Source organism: Heterodontus francisci, chromosome 5 (genome assembly GCF_036365525.1).
Source record: "Heterodontus francisci isolate sHetFra1 chromosome 5, sHetFra1.hap1, whole genome shotgun sequence".
NCBI lineage: Eukaryota > Metazoa > Chordata > Chondrichthyes > Heterodontiformes > Heterodontidae > Heterodontus > Heterodontus francisci.
This window is the reverse complement of record NC_090375.1, coordinates 7,431,724-7,454,839: the sequence shown is the minus strand read 5'-3', so window position 1 is coordinate 7,454,839 and position 23,116 is coordinate 7,431,724. Positions and strand designations below refer to the sequence as shown.

The window sequence follows — 23,116 nt, the reverse complement described above, 5'->3', positions numbered from 1 at the left end:
TTCCTACCTCCCTCTGGACCATGACCCCACCACCGAACATCAAGCCACCGTCCAAAGGAGTGTCACTGACCTCATCTCCTCTGGAGATCTTCCCTCTACAGCTTCCAACCTCATAGTCCCGCAACCCCGGACAGCCCGCTTCTACCTCCTTCCCAAAATCCACAAACGGGACTGTCCCGGCAGACCCATTGTGTCAGCCTGCTCCTGCCCCACTGAACTTATTTCTTCCTATCTAGACTCTATCTTTTCTCCCCTGGTCCAGTCTCTTCCCACCTACATCCGTGACTCTTCTGACGCCCTACGTCATTTTGACAATTTCCAGTTTCCTGGTCCCAACCGCCTCCTCTTCACTATGGACGTCCAATCGCTCTACACCTCCATCCCCCACCAGGATGGTTTGAGGGCTCTCCGCTTCTTCCTGGAACAGAGGCCCAACCAGTCCCCATCCACCAACACCCTCCTCCGCCTGGCTGAACTTGTTCTCACATTGAACAACTTCTCCTTCAACTCCATGCATTTCCTTCAAGTAAAAGGTGTCGCTATGGGTACCCGCATGGGTCCTAGTTATGCCTGTCTTTTTGTGGGATATGTTGAGCATTCTTTGTTCCAGTCCTACTCAGGCCCCCTCCCCCAACTCTTTTTCCGGTACATTGATGACTGTATCGGTGCCGTTTCCTGCTCCCGCCCCGAACTAGAAAACTTTATCAACTTTGTTTCCAATTTCCACCCTTCTCTCACCTTTACATGATCCATCTCTGACACTTCCCTTCCCTTCCTCGACTTCTCTGTCTCCATCTCTGGGGATAGGTTGTCCACCAATGTCCATTATAAGCCCACTGACTCCCACAGCTACCTCGACTACACTTCTTCACACCCTACCTCCTGTAAGGACTCCATTCCATTCTCCCAGTTTCTCCGTCTCCGACGCATCTGCTCTGATGATGCTACCTTCCATGACGGTGCTTCTGATATGACCTCCTTTTTCCTCAACCGAGGATTTCCCCCCACTGTGGTTGACAGGGCCCTCAACCGTGTCCGACCCATTCCCCGCACCTCTACCCTCACCCCTTCCCCTCCCTCCCAGAACCGTGACAGGGTTCCCCTTGTCCTCACTTTTCATCCCACCAGCCTCCATATCCAAAGGATCATCCTCCGCCATTTTCGCCACCTCCAGCGTGATGCCACTACCAGTCGCATCTTCCCCTCCCTTCCCCTGTCAGCATTCCGAAGGGATCGTTCCCTCCGCGACACCCTGGTCCACTCCTCCATTACCCCCACCACCTCGTCCCCGTCCCAGGGCACCTTCCCTTGCAATCGCAGGAGGTGTAATACCTGCCCATTTACCTCCTCTCTCCTCACTATCCCAGGCCCCAAACACTCCTTTCAGGTGAAGCAGCGATTTACTTGTACTTCTTTCAATGTAGTATACTGTATTCGCTGCTCACAGTGTGGTCTCCTCTACATTGGGGAGACCAAGCGCAGACTGGGTGACCGCTTTGCGGAACATCTCCGCTCAGTCCGCAAGCAGGACCCTGAGCTTCCGGTTGCTTGCCATTCCAACACTCCCCCCTGCTCTCATGCTCACATCTCTGTCCTGGGATTGCTGCAGTGTTCCAGTGAACATCAACGCAAGCTCGAGGAACAGCATCTCATCTACCGATTAGGCACACTACAGCCTGCCGGACTGAACATTGAGTTCAATAATTTCAGAGCATGACAGCCCCCCACTTTACTTTCATTTTTAGTCATTTTTAGTTATTTTTTCTTCTTTTTTTTTGCATTCCTTTTTACATTTTTTGCAATCTTTTTTTGCATTTATTTCATTTCATCTTAGTTTGTTCAGTTTGCTTACCCACTGTTTTTTTCAGGTTGTTTTTCTTCAGGTTTGCACTTGCTGATGTTCAATATTCAGTATATTCACACCTAATCTGTACTAATGCTTTGTCTTTCAACACACCATTAACATATTGTTTGCCTTTGCTCCGTGACCTTTTGGTCAGCTATGTGGCCTGGTCCAATCTGCACCTTCTCCTTTGTTATCTCTTGCCCAACCCCCACCTCACTTGTTTATAATCTGTGACTTTTCTAATATTTGTCAATTCCGAAGAAGGGTCACTGACCCGAAACGTTAACTCTGCTTCTCTTTCCACAGATGCTGCCAGACCTGCTGAGTGAATCCAGCATTTCTTGTTTTTGTTTCAGATTTCCAGCATCCGCAGTATTTTGCTTTTATATAAGGGCTCATGGTGTTGGGGGTAATATATTAGCATGGATAGAGGATTGGTTAACAGACTGGAAGCAGAGACTGAGCATAAATGGGGCATTTTCAAGTCGGCAGGCAATGAATAGTGGGGTACCACAAGGATCAGTGCTGGGCCCTCAGCTATTTACACTCTATCTTAATGACTTGGATGAAGAGACAGAGAGTAATGTATTTAAGTTTACTGATGATACAAAGCTTGGTGAAAAGGTAAGCTGCAGGGAGGATGTAGAGAGGCTGCAAAGAGATACAGACAGGTTAAGTGAGTGGCTCACAAGATGGAAAATGGAGTATAATGTAGGGAAGTGTGAAGTTGTTCACTTCGGTCATAAAAATAGAAAAACAGAATATTTTTAAAAAGGTGTGAAACTGGTAAGTGTTGATGTTCAGACAGACTTGGGGGTACTCAAACAAGGAACGCACAAAGTTAACATGCAGGTGCAGCAGGCTATTAGGAAGGCAAATGGCATGTTGGCCTTTATTGCAAGGGGATTGGAGTACAGGAATAGGGAAGTCTTATTAAAATTGTACAGGGCTTTGGTGAGACTGCATCTGGCATACTCTGTGCAGTTTTGGTGTCCACATTTGAGAAAGGATCAAACTATAGAAAAGTTACGGCACAGAAGGAGGCTATTCAGCCCATCGTGTCTGCGCCGGCTGAAAAAACTAGCTGCCCAATCTAATCCCACCTTCCAGCACCTGGTCCGTAGCTTTGCAGGTTACAGCACTTCAGGCACATGTCCAGATACCTTTTAAATGAGTTGAGGGTACTTGAACTGGAGGCAGTGCAGTGACTAAATTGGTCCCTGGGATGAGGGGGTTGTCTTATGATGAGAGGTTGAGTAAATTGGGCCGATATTCTCTGCAGTTTAGAAGAATGAGAGGTGCTCTCATTGAGACATACAAGATTCCGAAAGGGCTTGATAGGGTAGAAGCTGAGAGATTGTTTCTGCTGGTCGGGGAATCTAGGCACAGTCTCAGGATAAGGGGCCAATCATTCAGGACTGAGATGAGGAGAAATTAGTACACTCAAAGGGTTGTGAATCTTTGGAATTCTCTACCCCAAAGGGTTGTAGATGCTCCATCATTGAATACATTTAAGGCTGGGATAGATAGATTGTGGTCTCACAGGGAATCAAGGGATATGGGGAGTGGGCAGGAAAGTGGAATTGAAGCCCAAGATCAGCCATGATTGTATTGAATGGCGGAGCAGGCTCGATGGGCCACATGATCTACACCTGCTCCTATTTCTTGTGTTCTTGTGGTTGTGACAATTTCGGGATGAGGCATATTGAGCAATAAACATTTGATTTTCTGTTTTTAAAACTTACAAGAAAAGCTGCTACTGTCTGTTTATTTGAAAAATAAAACACCAAGGTGCTAAATTCTAATACAAATACACTTGCTGCGGTCAGTTGGGGAGTTGAACTGTGGGAACCACCCACGTTACACTACGCGATCGTAACAGTGGGCCTGTTCATTGAACAAGAAACGATTTGCTCAGAACTCACAATGTCATTAACCACCCACTTTCCACACTCACATTCCCACATTCGAGGAAGCAACTTCTTCACAGCCTGGTGCAGCTCCTCCACAGAACACACCAATGATTTCAATCTCCCATTCTCCGTTGGCATGTCTTTACCAATTGACCTTTGCAAATCTTCAAAAGCTTCAAGACTAAACAGTATTTTAAAAAAAGTGAAGAAAATGTACTGTTACAAGTTTGCATATTTGCAAGCAATTTAATTGGAATCCTTTATTAAAATGTACAACAATAAGTATTCTTAAGGCTCAAGTCCTGCTTAAGCGACAGGTTGACATTCCAGTGCAGTGCTGAGGGAACACTGCATGTCATGTGTGCCAGCTTTCAGATCAGCCTTTAAACTGAGGCCTTGTCTGCCCTCCCGGGTGGATATAAAAGAATTCCCTGGCGCTATTAGAAGAAATGCAAGGAGTTTGCCGGTTGTCTGGGCCAAAATGCTCTCTGCAACCAAAAACAGATGACCTGGTCATTTATCTCATTGCTGTTTGTGGGATCTTGCTGTTTGTAAATGAGTTGCTGTTTCCTACAAAACAACAATAACTGCAGTTCAAATGTAACTAATTGATCGTGAAGTGTTTTAGGGCATTCTGGGGATGTAAAAGACACTATATAAGTAGAAGATCTTTCTTATCCTCTTCCAACCATTAGTCAACAGATATAATTGCAATCAGCAGACTTCTGTGATTCAAACAATTAATGGTGATTTTTTTTTAAAGCAATTTGTTCTTCGGATGTGGGCATCACTGGTAAGGTATAAAAGGATATGGAGCCAAGGCAAGTGGATGAAGTTAAGGTACAGATCAGCAGGGATCTCACTGAATGATGGAACGGGCTCAAGGGACTGAGTGGCCTCCTCCTGTTTCTATGTTTCTAAGGTTGGCATTTATTGCTCATCCCTCAAGGTTTGATACAACTGAGAGCCTCTTTGGACCACTTCAGAGGCAGTTAAGAATCACAGAATTGTTACAGCACAGAAGGAGGCCATTCGGTCCATCGTGTCCGCACCAGCTCTCTGAATTAGCAATTCACCTAATTCCATTCCCCGCCTTCTCCCCGTAACCCTGCACATTCTTCCTTTTCAGTCTAATTCCGTTTTGAAAGCCTGACTTAGGTTTATCAGCACCCCTCAAAATTTTCATCACCTTTATCAGATATCCTTTTTACTTTCTTTATTCCAGTGATAAAAGCTCCAATCTAGTCTAATTGTTTCTGTTTCCAATTTTTCTCCACAAAACCCCAGGGTAGATTTTCAATTTGCCACTGGGGTATAATTCTCACATTGCAGATCGTCCACTCATTATAGAACACACCAGATTTTCATACCCATTGAAATCAATGCACAGCGTGCGGCAGATCTGTAACACCAGTTTTACATCAAGCGGCAAGTTGAAAATGTATCTCCGCCCCAACTTGTGCTGGAAATGCTCCCACAACTCACTTAAGTGCTCATAAAAATATTGAGATTCTTACCGTGTCTTCCAACTCATGACTTCCTACAATACAAAGGAACAGCAAAATTAATTAAATTATCACACATAATCAGCGAGATTGTACATAAAAAACTAAAACGAAATGCATCTAACCCTGTTTTTTTTTCTTTTCAAAAATAACTTTATTTAAGACCAGATAAATAAACAAAACTCAAATTAAAATGCCATTCTCGGCGTCGACAATGCACTCCAGTCCTTGCGGTGCCCACCGGTTGCGGAAGGTCTCAAGCGTACCGGCGGACACCGCATGCTCCTTCTCCAAGGACACCCGGGCGCAAACGTAACCGCGGAAGAGGGGCAGACAATCGGGGAGGACGGACCCCCCGACGGCCCGCAGCCTGGACCTGTGAATTGCCACCTTGGCCAGGCCCAGGAGCAGACCGACGAGGAGATCCTCCTCCCGGCCCAAGCCCCTCCGCATCGGGTGCCCAAAGATCAGGAGCGTGGGACTGAAGTGCAGCCAGAACTTGAGGAGCAGCCCCTTCAGATACTCAAAGAGGGGCTGCAACCTCGCACACTCCGTATAAACATGGAACACGGACTCGTCCAGGCCGCAGAAAGTACAGGCGGCCTGGGAGTCCGTGAACCTACTTAAAAGTCTATTGCACAGGACTGCTCTGTGCAGCACCCTCCACCCCAGGTCCCCGATGTAAAGGGGAAAGACTCCCGCGTAGAGAGACCTCCATCGGGGTTTCCCCTCGCCGCCAGATGGCAACGCGGACTGCCAGGGCGTGTCCGGCCGGCTGACGAGGGCGAGGAAGTGGAGAGTGTGCAGGAGCAGCCCGTACAGGAAACCCCTCCGCGCCAATTGGAATGGCATGGAGGGCATTTCCGAGAGGCGGCTCGGGTTGTGCGGGACCGGCTCCCGAGGAGGGTTTCGGGGCTTGGGTCCGATGAGCAGTTCCGGCCAAGCGGGGGTCAGCTCGGCTGGGATCGCTCCGCACTCCCGAGCCCCCTCGCCACCCGCAGTAAGGGGCATCCCGGGGGTTTCGGCTACTCCTCCGCCCGCCGGACCGTCCCCAGAGTGGGCCGCCCGGACAGCCGAGGCGCTCTCCTCGGCCGGCGGGGGAGCGCCCTGACTGGAGGCGACCATGTTCCAGACTCGGAATAGATCCCGGTAAAAGACAGGCAACTCCCTCAGAGAGGCGTGGCTAACGGACTCCACCGGGAGCTGCGTGTCGTCTTGAAGGCAGTGACACTGGCGGATGAAATACGTCGCCAGCGCACACCATCTGGGAGGACGCTCGACGTACAGGTATCTCTGCAGGGTCCGAAGGCGGAGAGTCGCAGCCTGGGTGCAGACGCACACCAGCGACTGACCGCCCTCCTCGATCGGAAGACTCAGGACCGCGGCAGAGACCCAGTGTTTCCTCTTGCCCCAGAAGAAATCGACGAGTTTTTTCTGGATCTTGGTGGCAAATACAGGGGGCGGGGCCAAAGTGACCAACCGGTACCACAACATGGAGGCCACCAGTTGGTTTATGACCAACGCTCGGCCCCTGTAGGAAAGCACTCGGAGCAGTCCTGTCCAGCGCCCCAGCCGAGCGGTGACTTTCGCCTCCAACTCCTGCCAGTTTGCCGGCCAGGCTTCCTCAGCGGGGCTAAGGTGGACTCCCAGATAGAGGAGGTGCGTGGTGCTCCACGCAAAAGGTGTCATCTCCTCCGGCAGGGAGTCCACCCGCCACTGACCAACCAGGAGTCCGGAACATTTCTCCCAATTGATCCTCGCGGAGGACGCGGCGTCCTGCCGCGTGCATCTAACCCTGTGCTGTACCTGCCCTGGGAGTGTTTGATGGGACAGTGTAGAGGGAGCTTTACTCTGCATCTAACCCTGTGCTGTACCTGCCCTGGGAGTGTTTGATGGGACAGTGTAGAGGGAGCTTTACTCTGCATCATTTTTTTACTCATTTCTTCTTTTTCCTTTTTTTTTCTTTAAGGTGGCCTTTATACCCCAGGCCCCTTTTATATATTTCATGTCGAGGGGGCCTTTATTCCTCAGGCCCCCTTTATATACATATTTACAATTTTAAAATAACTTTATCAAAAACAGATAAATAAACCAAAAACTCAAATTAAAATGCCATTCTCGGCGTCGACAATGCACTCCAGTCCTTGTGGTGCCCACCAGTTGCAGAAGGCCTCAAGCATACCGGCGGACAACGCATGCTCCTTCACCAGGGACACCCGGGCGCGAACGTAACTGCGGAAGAGGGGCAGGCAATCAGGGAGGATGGACCCGCCGACGGCCCGCAGCCTGGACCTGTGAATTGCCACCTTGGCCAGGCCCAGGAGCAGACCGACGAGGAGATCCTCCTCCTGGCCCACGCCCCTCTGCACCGGGTGTCCAAAGATCAGGAGCGTGGGACTGAAGTGCAGCCAGAATTTGAAGAGCAGCCCCTTCAGATACTCAAAGAGGGGCTGCAACCTTGCACGCTCCGTATATATGTGGAACACGGACTCGTCCAGGTCGCAGAAAGTACAGGCGGCCTGGGAGTCCATGAACCTACTTAAAAGCCGATTGCACGGGACTGCTCTGTGCGACACCCTCCACCCCAGGTCCCCAATGTAAAGGGGGAAGACTCCTGCGTAGAGAGACCTCCATCGGGGTTTCCCCTCGCTGCCAGATGGCAACGCGGACCGCCAGGGCGTGTCCGGCCGGCTGACAAGGGCGAGGAAGTGGAGAGTGTGCAGGAGCAGCCCGTACAGGAAACCCCTCCGCGCCGATTGGAATGGCACGGAGGGCATTTCTGAGAGGCGGCTCGGGTTGTGCGGGACCGGCTCCCTGTTTTTTTTTATCTATGGGGACAGTGTAGAAGGAGCTTTACTCTGTATCTAACCCCCGTGCTGTACCAGTCCTGGGAGTGTTTGATGGGGACAGTGTAGAGGGAGCTTTACTCTTTATCTAACTCCCGTACTGTACCTGTCCTGGGAGTGTTTGATGGGGACAGTGTAGAGGGAGCTTTACTCTGTATCTAACCCCCGTACTGTACCTGTCCTGGGAGTGTTTGATAGGGACAGTGTAGAGGGAGCTTTACTCTGTATCTAACCCCCGTGCTGTACCTGTCCTAGGTGTATTGGATGGGACAGTGTAGAGGGAGCTTTACTCTGTATCTAACCCCCGTGCTGTACCTGCCCTGGGATTGTTTGATGTGACAGTGTAGAGGAAGCTTTACTCTGTATCTAAACCTGTGGTATACCTGCCCTGTGAGAGTTTGATAGAATAGAATCATAGAAATTTACAGCATGGAAAAAGGCCATTCAGCCCATTGTATCCATGCCAGTCAACAAGAAGCCTTCCAGCCTAATCCCATTTTCCAGCTCTTGGTCCATAGCCTTGTAGGTTATGGCACTTCAAGTGCATACCCAAGTACATTTTAAATGTTTTGAGGGTTTCTGCCTCTACAACCCTTTCAGGCAGTGTGATCCAGTTCCCCACAACCCTCTGTGTGAAAAAAGTTCCCCTCGTGAGTAGTAGTCGAGAAATTAAGCTACAGCTGTACAGGGCATTGGTGTGACCACATCTGGAGTACTGTGTACAGTACTGGTCTCCTTATTTAAGAAAGGATGTAAATGTTTTGGAAGCAGTGCAGTGAAGGTTTACTCGACTAATACCTGGAATGGGCAGGTTGTCTTATGAGGAAAGATTGGACAGGCTCAGCTTGTTTCCGCTGGAATTTAGAAGAGTAAGAGGTGACTTGATTGAAACATATAAGATCCTGAGGGGTCTTGACAGGTTGGATGTGGAAAGGATGTTTCCCCTTGTGGGAGAATCTAGAAGTAGGGGTCACTGTTTAAAAATAAGGGGTCACCCATTTAAGACAGATGAGGAGAAATTTTTTTCTCTCAGATATTCGTGAGTCTTTGGAATTCTCTTCCTCAAAAGGTGGTGGAAGCAAAGTCTTTGAATATTTTTAAGGCAGAGGTAGATAGATTCTTGATAAGCAAGGGCGTGGAAGGTTATCGGGGTAGGTGGAAATGTGGAGTAATCAGTTCAGCGATGAACTTATTGAATGGCGGAGCAGGCTCGAGGGGCCGAGTGGCCTACTCCTGCTCCTAATTCGTATGTTCGTATGTTTGTAAGTTCATATGTTCGTATGCATGTACATCGATCTTTGAAGGTGGCAGAACAATTGAGAGAGTGGTTAGTAAAGCAGATAGGATCCTGGGCTTTGTGAACAGAGGCTTTGAATACAAAAGCAGAGAATTTATGCTGAAGCTTTATAAAGCTCTGGTTAGGCCCTAACTGGAGTGCTGTGTCCAGTTCTGGTCATCACACTTTAGGAAGGATGTGAGGGTCTTTGAGATGTTGCAGAGGAGATTTACCAGAATGATTCCAGGGATGAGGGATTTTAGTTACAAGGTTAGGTTGGAAAAACTGGTGTCGTTCTCCTTAGAACAAAGCTGATTAAGGGGATATTGCATAGAAATGTACAAGATTATGACAGGCTTAGATAAATTAGACATGCTAAAATTGTTCCCATTAACTAATGGTACAAGGACGAGGGGAAACAGTTTAAAGGTTTTGGGCAAGAGATACAGGGGGAATATGAGGAAAAACATTTTTAAGCAGCAGGTGGTAATGACCTGGAACTCGCTGCCCACAAGGGGGGGGGGGGGGTGGAAGCGGAGACAATAAATGACTTCAAAAGGAAATTGGATGGCCAGTTGAAGGAAATAGACTTGCAGGGGTACGAGGATCGAGCAGGGGAGTGGGACTGACTGCATAACTCCGTGGAGAGCCAACATGGACTTGTTGGGCCGAATGGCCTCATTCTGTGCCATAAATGACTCTATGACTGGAGATTTTCTGCAGTATTGAACTCTCAGTATCTGTCATAAGCTTCTCTTTTTTTCTTTATCCTCTCCTTTAAGCCACTTGACATCCAGGGGGCTGTGGATTATTTGGTCCATCCTTTTTCTTTAAGGGATCATACTTGTCTGAACCCTCACTATCTCTTCCACTGCTTCCCACTGATCTGGCACTGATTTACCTTCAAGTAACTGTTTCCAGTCCACTTTAGCTAAATCACATCTCAGCTTATACAATTAGCTCTTCTCCAATTGAAAATTTTTATTCCTGGTCTATTTCTGTCCTTTTCTGTAACGACCCTAAATCTAACTGAATTATGATCACTTCCACCAAAGTGCTCCCCAACTGAAACCCCTTCCACCTGCCCAGCTTCATTCCCTAAAACTAACTCTAGAACTGCCCCCTCTCTTGTTTGGCTTGCAACATACTGGCTAAAAAAAGTTCTCCTGAATGCATTTTAAGAATTCTGCTCTGTGTGCGTTTCACACTAATTCTATCCTAGTTAATATTAGGGTAACTGAAATCCCCCGCTAGTCCTGCCCTATTGTTTTTGAACTTCTCAGAGATTTGCCTACATATTTGCTCTTCTATCTCTGTCTGACTGTTTGGGGATCTATAGTACACTCCCAGTAGTGTGATTGCCCATTTTTGTTCCTCATTTCAACCTATATCGACTCATTTGATGATCCTTCTACCATATCATTCCTCCTCACAGGTATAATTGTTTCTTTAATCAATATTGTGATCTCGCCTTTTTTATCCCCCTCTCTATCTCTTCTGAAGACCCTGTAACCATGAATCTTGAGCCGTCATTCTTCCATTCCTGCCCTTTCAGCCGTGTCTCAGTAATAGCTATAATATCATACTCCCACATCTGTGCTCTCAGCTCATTTGCCTTATTCCCGAGACTTCTTGCTTTGAGGTATATATCATTTAGAACTGCCAAACTCCCTTTTTGTCTATTTTCTAACCTTTGTTTCCTCTGACTTCCAAAGACACTTACTAATTTTCTGCCTTTTCCAGCTTTGCTTCTCTGCCTCTGAATCTATTCTCAGGTTCCCATCTCCCTGTCAAGCTTGTTTAAACCTTCCCCAACAGCACTAGCAAAACCTCCTGTGAGGATATTGGTCCCGGCCCTGTTGAGGTGCAACCCGTCTGGCTTGTACATGCCCCACCTCCCCCAGAAGCATACCCAATGTCTCAGGAATCTAAAACCTTCCCCCTGCAGCATCTCTCCAGCCACACATTCATCAGCTTTATCTTCCTATTTCTGTACTCACTAACATTGGTAGCGGGAGTAATCCAGAGATTACTACCTTTGAGATCCTGCTTTTCAATCTCTCCCCCAGCTCCCTAAATTCTGCCTGCAGGACCCCATCCCTCGAAGGGCCTGTACTGCGCTGTAATGTTCTAATTCTAAAAAAAACGTCTGACTGTTCACCCTCCCCCCTCAGAATGTCCTGCAGCCGCTCAATGATATCCTTGACCCTGAATCCAGGGAGGCAACACATCATCCTGGAGTCACGTCCGCAGCCGCAGAAGCGCCACCACTTTCTCCTCACGATCGAATCCCCTACCACTATTCCTCTTGCACTATTCTTGCTCCACTCCTGTGCAGCTGAGCTACCCATGGTGCCATGGACTTGGCTTTGCCTGCACTCCTAGAAGAACCATCACTCTCAGTAGTATTCAGAACTGATTTTTTTTTATTGGTTGATGGGATGTGGGCATCGCTGGCCAGGCCAGCATTTATTGCCCATCCCTAATTGCCCTTCAGAAGGTGGTAGTGAGCTGCCTTCTTGAACCGCTGCAGTCCATGTGGGGTGGGTACACCCACAGTGCTGTTCGGAAGGGCATTCCAGGATTTTCAGTGACAGTGAAGGAACGGCGACGATATAGTTCCAAGTCAGGATGGTGTGTGGCTTAGAATATAATAAAATAAGAAATAGGAGCAGGAGTAGGCCATTCAGCCCCTCAAGCCTGCCCCGCCATTCAATAAGATCATGGCTGATCTGTCCCAGGCCTCAACTCTTCTTTCAGGCCTGCTTCGCATAACCCTTGACTCCACGAGATTTCAAAAATCTATCTACCTCCTCCTTAAATACATTTAGTGATCTAGCCTCCACAACTCTCTGAGGTAGAGAATTCCAGAGATTCACCACCCTCTGAGAGAAGAAATTCCTTTGCATCTCAGTTTTAAATATGTGCCCCCTTATTCTGTAACTATGCCCCCTAGTTCAAGATTTCCCCACCAGTGGAAACATATTCTCAAGCCCCCTTAGAATCTTATATTTTTCGATAAGATCACCTCTCATTCTTCTAAACTCCAATGAATAAAGGCCTAACCTGTTTAGCCGTTCTTGATAAGACAACCCCTTCATCTCAGGAATCAGCCTCGTTAACCTTTTTTGAACTGCCTCCAATGCTAGTATATCCTTCCTTAAATATGGGGACCAAAACTGTACGCAGTACTCCAGGTGTGACCTCACCAACACCCTGTACAGTTGTAACAAGACTTCGCTATTCTTAAACTCTTATCCCCCTAGCAATAAAGGTCAAAATTCCATTTGCCTTCCTAATTACTTGCTGCACCTACATGCTAACTTTTTGTGTTTCATGTACAAGAACACCCAAATCCCTCTGTACTGCAGTATTTTGTAGTCTTTCTCCATTTAAATAATAATCTGCCTTTTTATTCTTCCTACCAAAGTGGATTACCTCACACTTTCCCACATTGAACACTATCTGCCAAGTTTTTGCCCACTCATTTATCTATATCCCTTTGCAGATTTGTTGTGTTTCATCACAACATGCCTTCCCACCTACTTTTGTATTGTCAGCAAATTTGGATACACTACACTTCCTCCAAGTCATTAATATAGATAGTAAATAGTTGAGGCCCTAGGACCGATCCTTGTGGCACCCCACTAGTCACGGTTTTCCAACCTGAAAAAGACCCATTGATCCCGACTCTCTGCATTCTGAATCCATACCAACACATTACCCCCAATACCCTGAGCTCCTATTTTATTTATTTATTTATTTTATTTTATTTAGAGATACAGCACTGAAACAGGCCCTTCAGCCCACCGAGTCTGTGCCGACCAACAACCACCCATTTATACTAACCCTACAGTAATCCCATATTCCCTATCACCTCCCTACACTAGGGGCAATTTACAACGGCCAATTTACCTATCACCTGCAAGTCTTTGGATGTGGGAGGAAACGGGAGCACCCGGCGAAAACCCACGCAGACAGAGGGAGAACTTGCAAACTCCGCACAGGCAGTACCCAGAATTGAACCCAGGTCCCTGGAGCTGTGAGGCTGCGGTGCTAACCACTGCGCCACTGTGCCGCCCGTGCAATAACCTTTCATGTGGCACCTTATCAAACGCCTTTTGAAAATCCAGATACACTACATCTGCTGGTTCCCCTTTATCCACTCTGCTTGTTATATCCTCAAACAACTCTAACAAATTTGTCAAACATGATTTCCCTTTCATAAAACCATGTTGACTCTGTTTGATTGCATTATGTTTTTCTAAATGTCCTGCTATTTCTTCCTTAATAATGGACTCTAGCATTTTCCCAATGACTGATGTTAAGCTAACTGGTCTTTAGTTTCCTGCTTTCTGTCTCCCTCCTTTCTTGAATAGGAGTGTCACATTAGCAGTTTTCCAATCCGCTGGTACCCTACCGGAATCCAGTGAGTTTTGATATATTATGACCAATGACCACTATCTCTGCAGCCACTTCTTTTAAAACCCTTGGATGCAGGCCATCAGGTCCTGGCGACTTGTCTGCCTTTCGTCCCATCAGTTTGTCCAGCACCTTTTCCCTCGTGATAGAGATTATTACAAGTTCCTCCCTCCCATTTACACCTTGTTCATCTATTTTTTTCTTTTTTTTAATTCATTCATGGGATGTGGGCGATGCTGGCCAGGCCGGCATTTATTGCCCATCCCTAATTGCCCTTGAGAAGATGGTGGTGAGCTGCCTTCTTGAACCGCTGCAGTCCTTTTGGGGCAGGTCACAGTGCTGTTAGGAAGGGAGTTCCAGGATTTTGACCCAGCGACAGTGAAGGAACGGCGATATAGTTCCAAGTCAGGATGGTGTGTGACTTGGAGGGGAACTTGCAGGTGGTGGTGTTCCCATGTATTTGCTGCCCTTGTCCTTCTAGTTGGTAGAGGTCACAGGTTTAGAAGGTGTTGTCTAAGGATCCTTGGTGCATTGCTGCAGTGCATCTTGTAGATGGTACACACTGCTGCCACTGTGCGTCGGTGGTGGAGGGAGTGAATGTTTGTAGATGGGGTGCCAATCAATTGGGCTGCTTTGTCCTGGATGGTGTCGAGCTTCTTGAGTGTTGTTGGAGCTGCACCCATCCAGGCAAGTGGAGAGTATTCCATCACACTCCTGACTTGTGCCTTGTAGATGGTGGACAGGCTTTGGGGAGTCAGGAGGTGAGTTACTCGCCTCAGGATTCCTAGCCTCTGACCTGCTCTTGTAGCCACGGTATTTATATGGCTACTCCAGTTCAGATTCTGGTCAATGGTAGCCCCTAGGATGTTGATGGTGGGGGATTCAGTGATGGTAATGTCGTTGAATGTCAAGGGGAGATGGATAGATTCTCTCTTGTTGGAGATGGTCATTGCCTGGCACTTGTGTGGCGTGATTGTTATTTGCCACAATCAGCCCAAGCCTGGATATTGTCCAGGTCTTGCTGCATTGCTATACGGACTGCTTCAGTATCTGAGGAGTCACGAATGGTGCTGAACATTGTGCAATATCAGCAAACATCCCCACTTCTGACCTTATGATTGAAGGAAGATAATTTTTATTGTTGGGATGTTTATCGTGTCGTCCACCGTGAAGACCGCTGCAAAATATTGGTTTAACTTATCTGCCTTTTCCCTGTTCCCTGTTATTAATTCCCCAGTCTCATCCTCTAAGGGTCCCACACTTACTTTATCTACTTTCTTCCTTTTTATATACCTGTAGAAGCTCTTCTTGTTTGTTTTTATATTTCTTGCCAATTTACTCTCATAATCAATTTTCTCTCTCTTTATTAGTTTTTTAGTCATCTGCTGCTGCTTTCTAAAAAATCCCAATCCTCTGGCCTACCACTAGCTTTCGCCGCTTTGTACGTCTTTGTTTTTGATTTGATATTCTCCTTAACTTCTTTTGTTATCCACGGGTGGTTCACCGTTCTCTTCGAGTCCTTCCTGCTGACCGGAATAAATGTTTGCTGAGTGTTTTGAAATATCTGCTTAAAAGTCTGCCACTGCTCATCTAATGACTTCCTCTGTAGTCTATTTTCCCAGCCCGCTTTAGACAACTCTTTCTTCATAACTCTGTAATTGCCCTTGTTTAAGTTGAAAACACTGGTTTGAGACCCGAGTTGCTCACTCTCAAACTGAATTTGAAATTCTACCATGTTATGATCGCTACCCCCTAGTGGATCCTTAACTACGAGATCTCTTATTAATCCTACCTCATTACTCATTACCAAGACTAAAATAGCCTGTCCCCGGATAGGTTCTGCAATGTATTGTTATAAGAAATAATCCCTGATACACTCTACAAATTCGTCTTCCATGCTACCCTTGCCAATTTGATTTATCCAGTCTATATGCATATTAAAATCACCCATGATAATTGCAGTGCCCTTCTTACACGCCTCCATTATTTCTTGATTAATATTTTGTCCGACAGAGAGGCAACTCCTCGGGGGCCTATAGACCACTCCCACCCATGATTTCTTTCCCTTGCTATTTCTTATTTCCACCCAAACTGATTCTGCATCACGATCTATTACACCTATATCATTACTCACAACTGCACTGATCCCTTCCTTTAATAACAAAGCTACCCCACCTCCTTTTCCTTTCTGCCTATCCTTCCGGAACGTCAAATATCCTTGAACATTGAGATTCCAGTCCGGTCATCCTGCAACCACGTCTTTGTGATAGCTATCAAATCATATTCATTTATTTCTATCTGTGCCATCAGCTCATCAATCTTGTTACAAATGCTACGTGCATTCAGATAAAGAGCCTTAAGCCTTGCTGTTTACCATTTTTACCTACTCTGGTTCTGATTTCTGCTGTAATCTTATGCTTGTATTCTCTGTCCCTTCCTGTCACTCTCTGATTAATGTCTGCCCCTTCACTACCCTGCACCTCTGCTCTCTCATTACTTTTTGACTTGTTAATCTTCCCTTCAATTGAACTCTCCCCCCCACTATTTATTTTAAGCCTTATCTACAACCCTCGTTATATGATTCGCCAGGACAGTGGTCCCAACATGGTTCAAGTGCAGCCCATCCCAACGGAACAGTTCTCTCTTTCCCCAGAACTGGTGCCAGTGTCCCATGAATCAGAACCCGTTTCTCCCACACCAGTCTTTGAGCCTTGCATTTACCTCTCTAATCTTATTTACCCTATGCCAATTTGCACGTGGCTCAGATAGTAATCTGGAGATTATTACCTTTGTAGTTCTGCTTTTTAATTTAGCCCCAAGCTGCTCATAGTCCCTCAGCAGAATCTCTTTCCTAGTCCTACCTATGTTGTCGGTACCTACGTGGACCACGACAACTGGATCCTTTACCTCCCACTCCAAGTTTCTCTCTAGCCCAGAAGAGATGTCCTTAACTTTGATACCAGGTAGACTCTCTATCTTTGCTGCAGGGAACAGTATCTATTCCCCTAACTATATTATCCGCTATTACAACTACATTTCTCTTTTCTCCCCCCACTTGAATGGCGCTCTGAACCACGGTGCTGTGGTCAGTTCGCTCATCCTCCCTGCAGTCTGTGCCCTCGTCCACACTGGGAGCAAGAACCTCGTACCTATTGGATAAGGGCACTGGCTGAGGCTCCTCCAAAGCTAAATTCTGGCTCACTCGCAGTCACATCCTCCTTGGAGGGGAACTTACAGGTGGTGGTGTTCCCATGCATTTGTTTCCCTTGTCCTTTTAGGTGGTAGAAGTCGTGTCTTTGGCTGTCTAAGGAGACTTGGTGCATTGCTGCAGTACACCTTGTATTTATATGGCTATTCCAGTTCACTTTCCGGTCAATGGTAACCCCCAGGATGTTAATAGTGGGGGATTCAACGATCGTAATGCCATTGAATGTTAAGGGGAGATGGTTAGATTCTCTCTTGTTGGAAATAGTCATTGCCTGGCACTTGTGTGGCGTGAATGTTACTTGCCACTTATCAGCCTAAGCCTGGATATTGTCCAGGTCTTGCTAAATTTCTATATGGACTGCTTCAGTATCTGAGGAGTCGCGAATGGTGCTGAATATTGTGCAATCATCAGCGAACATCCCCACTTCTGACCTCATGATTGAAGGAAGGTCATTGATGAAGCAGCTGAAGATGGTTGGGCCTCGACACTACCCTGAGGAACTCCTATAGTGATGTCCTGCAGCTCAGATGATTAACCTCCAACAGCCACAACCATCTTTCTTTGCACTAGGTACAACTCCAACCAGCAGAGAGTATTCCCCCTGATTCCCATTGACTACAGTTTTGAATACCAGTTGAAGAACGAGATGCACTCATTGGATCCCTGCCCTGCCTGCCTTCCTGGTCCTACTTGTCCTTCTGACAGTCACCCATTTCCTCTCTGCTTGCACATTTTTAAGATGTGGGGTGACCACCTCCAGAAAGATGCTATCCATGAAGCTCTCAGCTTTGCGGATGCCGCGTAGTGACTGCAGCCACCATTTAAGCTCTGAAGCCCAGAGCTCGAGCTACTCTAGCTAATGACACTTCCTGCACATGTGGTCATCCAGGCCATAAGAAGCGTCCAGGATTTTTCACATGTCACAGATTGTACACTCCATGGGGCTGAGGTTCCCTGCCATGCCCTTACTTTCTAAACTATTAACTAGAAACACATACTAGCTACTCACCAGGTCTCGCTGTTTCCCGCTACCTTACTCGGACCTCTCCTTGTTTTGTGAAGTACCAGAACAGCACCTCTTCCCTCACTGCACCGAATTCCCTCACTCACCAAATTCTCTGAGTTAAGTACCCTGTCAAAGCAGTACTACATCAGGCTTGAAAGAGGAAAATTTACTCTGTATCTAACCTCCGTTTTTTTTTTCTTTTCTTTCTTTTACCTGCCCTGGGAGTATTTGATGGGACAGGGCCTGAAATAGAAAGTGTTCCATTTTTCCACACTAACTTCCCTCACCCGCATGAGCACAAAAATTCAACAACAAAGTGACGGAACGAGGTGACTAGGTTTGAAAGAGATTCTTGATTGTCAGGATTTTCACGCAGAGATAAGAATTGTCTCCTGACCTAAATAAATATTTACCTGTAGTGTTTGTACACTTTCCGATTCTGCATTCTCATTCATTTCATCGACTCTTTCCATTATGGAAGTGATGGCATCACTATATGCCTCCTTGTCCACTTGCTGTCCTGTAATCAGGGTTTCCATTGCCAAGCTTTCTGCTTCAATCAGATTCATTGTTGCTCTCATGTCATTCTCCAGGAGCTCCTTAATTATGTTGTACTTCTCTTCAACTGACTGTTTTGTTTTTGAGATAATAATCTGTACAGAAACCCAATTCAAAGCATTTAACAAGGAGCATTGTGCATAGATAGGTGATGGCAAGAAAGGAGAGTTGGGTGGCCCAAAACTGCACAGACCTGAGAGTGAGAGAGTTAGGGAGACCTAAGAGTGTGAAAGAATCAGCGAGGACGAAGAGAGTGAGGGAGTTGGGGACTGAGAGTTTGAGAGCTGGGGTGGACTGAGAGTTAGAGGAAAGTAAGTTTCTTTCAGTCTTAGGCAGGCATTAACAGGATCTACTGCAGAGTAGCTGATTCGTTAAGTAGCTGACCAGTCAAACCGGGTTGCTGCAGTTTCAGCGTCAAAAGGTATAAATACAGAGATGAAGACAAAAAATGCCGGAAATACTCAGCAGATCCGGCAGCAACTGTGGAGAGAGAAGCAGAGTTAACGTTTCAGGTCTGTTTCAGGTCACAGACCTAAAACGTTAACTCTGCTTCTCTTTTGACAGATGCTGCCAGACCTGCTGAGTATTTCCAGCACTTTTTGTTTTTATTTCAGATTTCCAGCAACTGCAGTATTTTCTCTTATTTTAGTATAAATACAGAGGTCTGGTTGCAGCCTGCAGTGTGCAGATTGTAAGCTGAGTGTGGAGATTCGAGTTTGGTGAATGGCAGGTTCGGTGAAGTGGGGAGCAGGTGTTCCATTTTTCTACTTTCTTTCCACTTTTTTCTCCCTCCAGTATTTGGTTCTTGTTTTAGTGCACTGGAAAGGGCTGGTTGGTGAGTAACTGGTAAGCTATTCTACTTATAATAAATAGTCTGTAAAGTTAAGGTATGGCAGGTCAGCTCTGCCAAGTGGAATGTACAGCCTGTGGCATGTGGGAAGTCATGGACGCATCATGTGTCCTAGCCAAATACATCTGCAAGAAGTGTCACCGGCTGCACAAGCTTGAGGTCTGCGTTTCGGAACTCGAGTGTCGGCTGGAGTCACTGTTGCGCATCCACGAGGCGGACAACTACATGGATAGCACGTTTAGGGAGGTGGTCTCACCCCAGGTTAGGAGCATGCAGGCAGATAAGGAATGGGTGACTGCCAGACAGTCTAAGAGAACCAGGCAAGTAGTGCAGCAGTCCGCTGATATGATCTCACTTGCTAATCAGTTTTCCATTTTGGATATTGGTGAAGGTGATGATACCTCAGAGGAGTACAGTCAGAGCCAAGTTTGTGGCACCGCAGGTGGCTTAGTTGCACAGGAGGGGAGGACGAAGAGTGGAAGAGCAGTGGTGATAGGGGATTCGTTAGTTATGGGGACAGACTTCAGCCAATTCGATTCACCCCACGTGATATCAAGAAACGACTGAAGACACTGGATACTGCAAAGGCTATGGGCCCTGACAATATTCCGGCAATAGTACTGAAGACATGTGCTCCAGAACTTGCCGTGCCCCTTGCCAAGCTGTTCCAGTACAGCTACAACACTGGCATCTACCCTGCAATGTGGAAAATTGCCCAAGTATGTCCTGTCCACAAAAAGCAGGACAAGTCCAACCCGGCCAATTACCGCCCCATCAGTCTACTCTCAAACATCAGTAAAGTGATGGAAGGTGTCATCACGGAGCTGGAGCTTCAGATGGATTCACTGTGGACCATCTGCAATGCTGAACACGTCATGCACATTTAGCGAGGTGGTCACACCACAGGTAATGGCTGCACAGGCAGAAAAGGAATGAGTGACCACTAGACGGAGTAGTAGGCACAGGCAGGGAGGGCAGGAGTCCCCTGTGCCTATCCCCCTCTCAAGCAAATATATCACTGTGAATACTGTTGGGGGGATGACCTCCCAGGGGAAAGCAGCAACAGCCAAGTTTGTGGCACCACAGATGACTCTGCTGCACAGGATGGGGGGAAAAAGACTGGGAGAGCCATAGTGATAGGAGATTCAACTGTAAGGGGAACAGACAGGCGTTCTGTGGCTGCAAACGAGACTCCAGGCTGGTATGTTGCCTCCTTGGTGCTCGGGTCAAGGATGTCTCAGAGCGGCTATAGGACATTCTGAAGGGGGAAGGTGAACAGCCAGTGGTCGTGGTACATGTCGGTACCAACGACATAGGTAGAAAAAGGGATGAAGTCCTGCAAGATGAATTTGAGGAGTTAGGAGCTAAATTAAAAAGCAGGACCTCAAAGGTAGTAATCTCAGGATTACTTCCTGTGCCACGTGTTAGTGAGTACAGAAACAGGAGAATAGACCAGATGAATGCATGGCTGGAGAAATGGTGCAGGAGGCAGGGATTTAGATTCCTGGGACATCAGGACCAGTTCTGGAGAAGGTGGGACCTGTACAAGTGGGACGGGTTACACCCAGGCAGGACCGGAACCAATGTCCTCGGAGGAACGTTTGCTAGTGCTGTTGGGGAGGATTTAAACTAGAATGGTAGGGGGATGGGAAGCTGAGCGGGGAGACTGAGGAAGAGGAAACAAGGATAGAAGCGAAAGACAGGAAACAAAAAGGCAAAAGTGGAAGGCATAGAAATCAAGGGCAAGAAACAAATAGGGCCATAGTGCGAAATAATGCTAAGATGACCAAGAATGTTAAAAAGACAAGCCTAAAGGCATTGTGTCTCAATGCGCGGAGTAGTCGCAATAAGGTAGGCGAATTAACCACACAAATAGATGTAAATGTATATGATATTGTTGCGATTACAGAGACATGGCTGCAGGGTGACCAAGGATGGGAACTGAACATCCAGGGATATTCAATATTTAGGAAAGACAGGCAAAAAAGGAAAGGAGCTGGAGTAAGATTGTTAGTAAAAGAGGAAATCAATACAATAGTGAGGAAGGATATTAGCTCAGAGAATCCTGATGTGGAATCTGTATAGGTGCAGCTAAGAAACACCAAAGGGCAGAAAACATTGGTGGGGGTTGTATATAGACCTCCAAACAGCAGTGGTGATGTAGAGGATGGTATTAAACAGGAAATTAGAGATGCATGCAGTAAGGGTGCAACTGTAATTTTGGGTGAATTTAATCAACATATAGATTGGGCAAACCAAATTAGCAATAATACTGTAAAGGAGGAATTCCTGGAGTGTGTACGTGATGGTTTTTTGGACCAATATGTTGAGGCACCAACTAGAGAACAGGCCATCCTAGACTGGGTATTGTGTAATGAGAAAGGATTAGTTAACAATCTTGTTGTGTGGGGTCCTTTGGGGAAGAGCGACCATATCATGATAGAATTCTTCATTAAGATGGAGAGTGAGAGAGTTGATTCCGAGACTAGGGTCCTGAATCTAAATAAAGGAAACTATGAAGGTATGAGGCACGAATTGGCTATGATAGATTGGGGAACGTTACTTAAAGGATTGACAGTGGATAGGCAATGGCTAGCATTTAAAGAGTGCATGGCTGAATTACAACAATTGTTCATTCCTGTATGGCGCAAAAATAAAACAGGAAGGGTGGCTCAACCGTGGCTTACAAAAGAAATTAAGGATAGTATTAGATCCAAGGAGGAGAAATATAAAATGGCCAGAACAAGCAGCAAACCTGAGGATTGGAAGCAGTTTAGAATTCAACAAAGGAGGACAAAGGGATTGATTAAGAAGGGGAAAATGGAGTATGAGAGTAAGCTTGCAGAGAACATAAAAACTGACTGTAAAAGCTTCTATAGATATGTGAAGAGAAAAAGATTAGTGACGACAAATGTGGGTCCCTTACAGTCAGAAATAAGGGAATTTATAATGGGAACAAAGAAATGGCAGACCAATTAAATACATACTTTGGTTCTGTCTTCACAAAGGAGGACACAAATTATCTCCCAGAAATGTTGGGAACATGAGGTCTAGTGAGAAGGAGGAACTGTTATGAAATCAGTATTAGTAGAGAAATGGTGTTAGGGAAATTGATGGGATTGAAGGCCGATAAATCCCCAGGGCCTGATAATCTACATCCCAGAGTACTCAAGGAAGTAAAAACAAGAAATGCTGGATTCACTCAGCAGGTCTGGCAGCATCTGTGGAAAGAGAAGCAGAGTTAACGTTTCGGGTCAGTGACCCTTCTTCGGAACTGACAAATATTAGAAAAGTCACAGATTATAAACAAGTGAGGTGGGGGTTGGGCAAGAGATAACAAAGGAGAAGGTGCAGATTGGACCAGGCCACATAGCTGACCAAAAGGTCATGGAGCAAAGGCAAACAATATGTTAATGGTGTGTTGAAAGACAAAGCATTAGTACAGATTAGGTGTGAATATACTGAATATTGAACATCAGCAAGTACAAACCTGAAGAAAAACAACCTGAAAAAAACAGTGGGTGAGCAAACTGAACAAACTAAGATGAACTGAAATAAATACAAAAAAAGATTGTAAAAAATGTAAAAAGGAATGCCAAAAAAAAGGGAAGAAAAAATAACTAAAAATGAAAGTAAAGTGGGGGGCTGTCATGCTCTGAAATTATTGAACTCAATGTTCAGACCGG

The 23,116-nt window shown here is 46.4% G+C and overlaps 1 protein-coding gene across 1 annotated transcript in view; it reads right to left on the bottom strand.

Moving 5' to 3' along the window:
* Positions 1 to 23,116, bottom strand: part of LOC137369691 (zinc finger protein RFP-like) — a 174,645-nt gene that overhangs the window by 8,607 nt on the left and 142,922 nt on the right. Inside the window, exons 3-5 of the mRNA XM_068031027.1 lie at positions 18,436 to 18,675; positions 5,277 to 5,299; positions 3,804 to 3,940 (exon numbers count right to left, since the gene is read on the bottom strand). Coding sequence (XP_067887128.1) covers positions 3,804 to 3,940; positions 5,277 to 5,299; positions 18,436 to 18,675 — 400 coding nt within the window. The remainder of the gene's footprint in view (positions 1 to 3,803; positions 3,941 to 5,276; positions 5,300 to 18,435; positions 18,676 to 23,116) is intronic.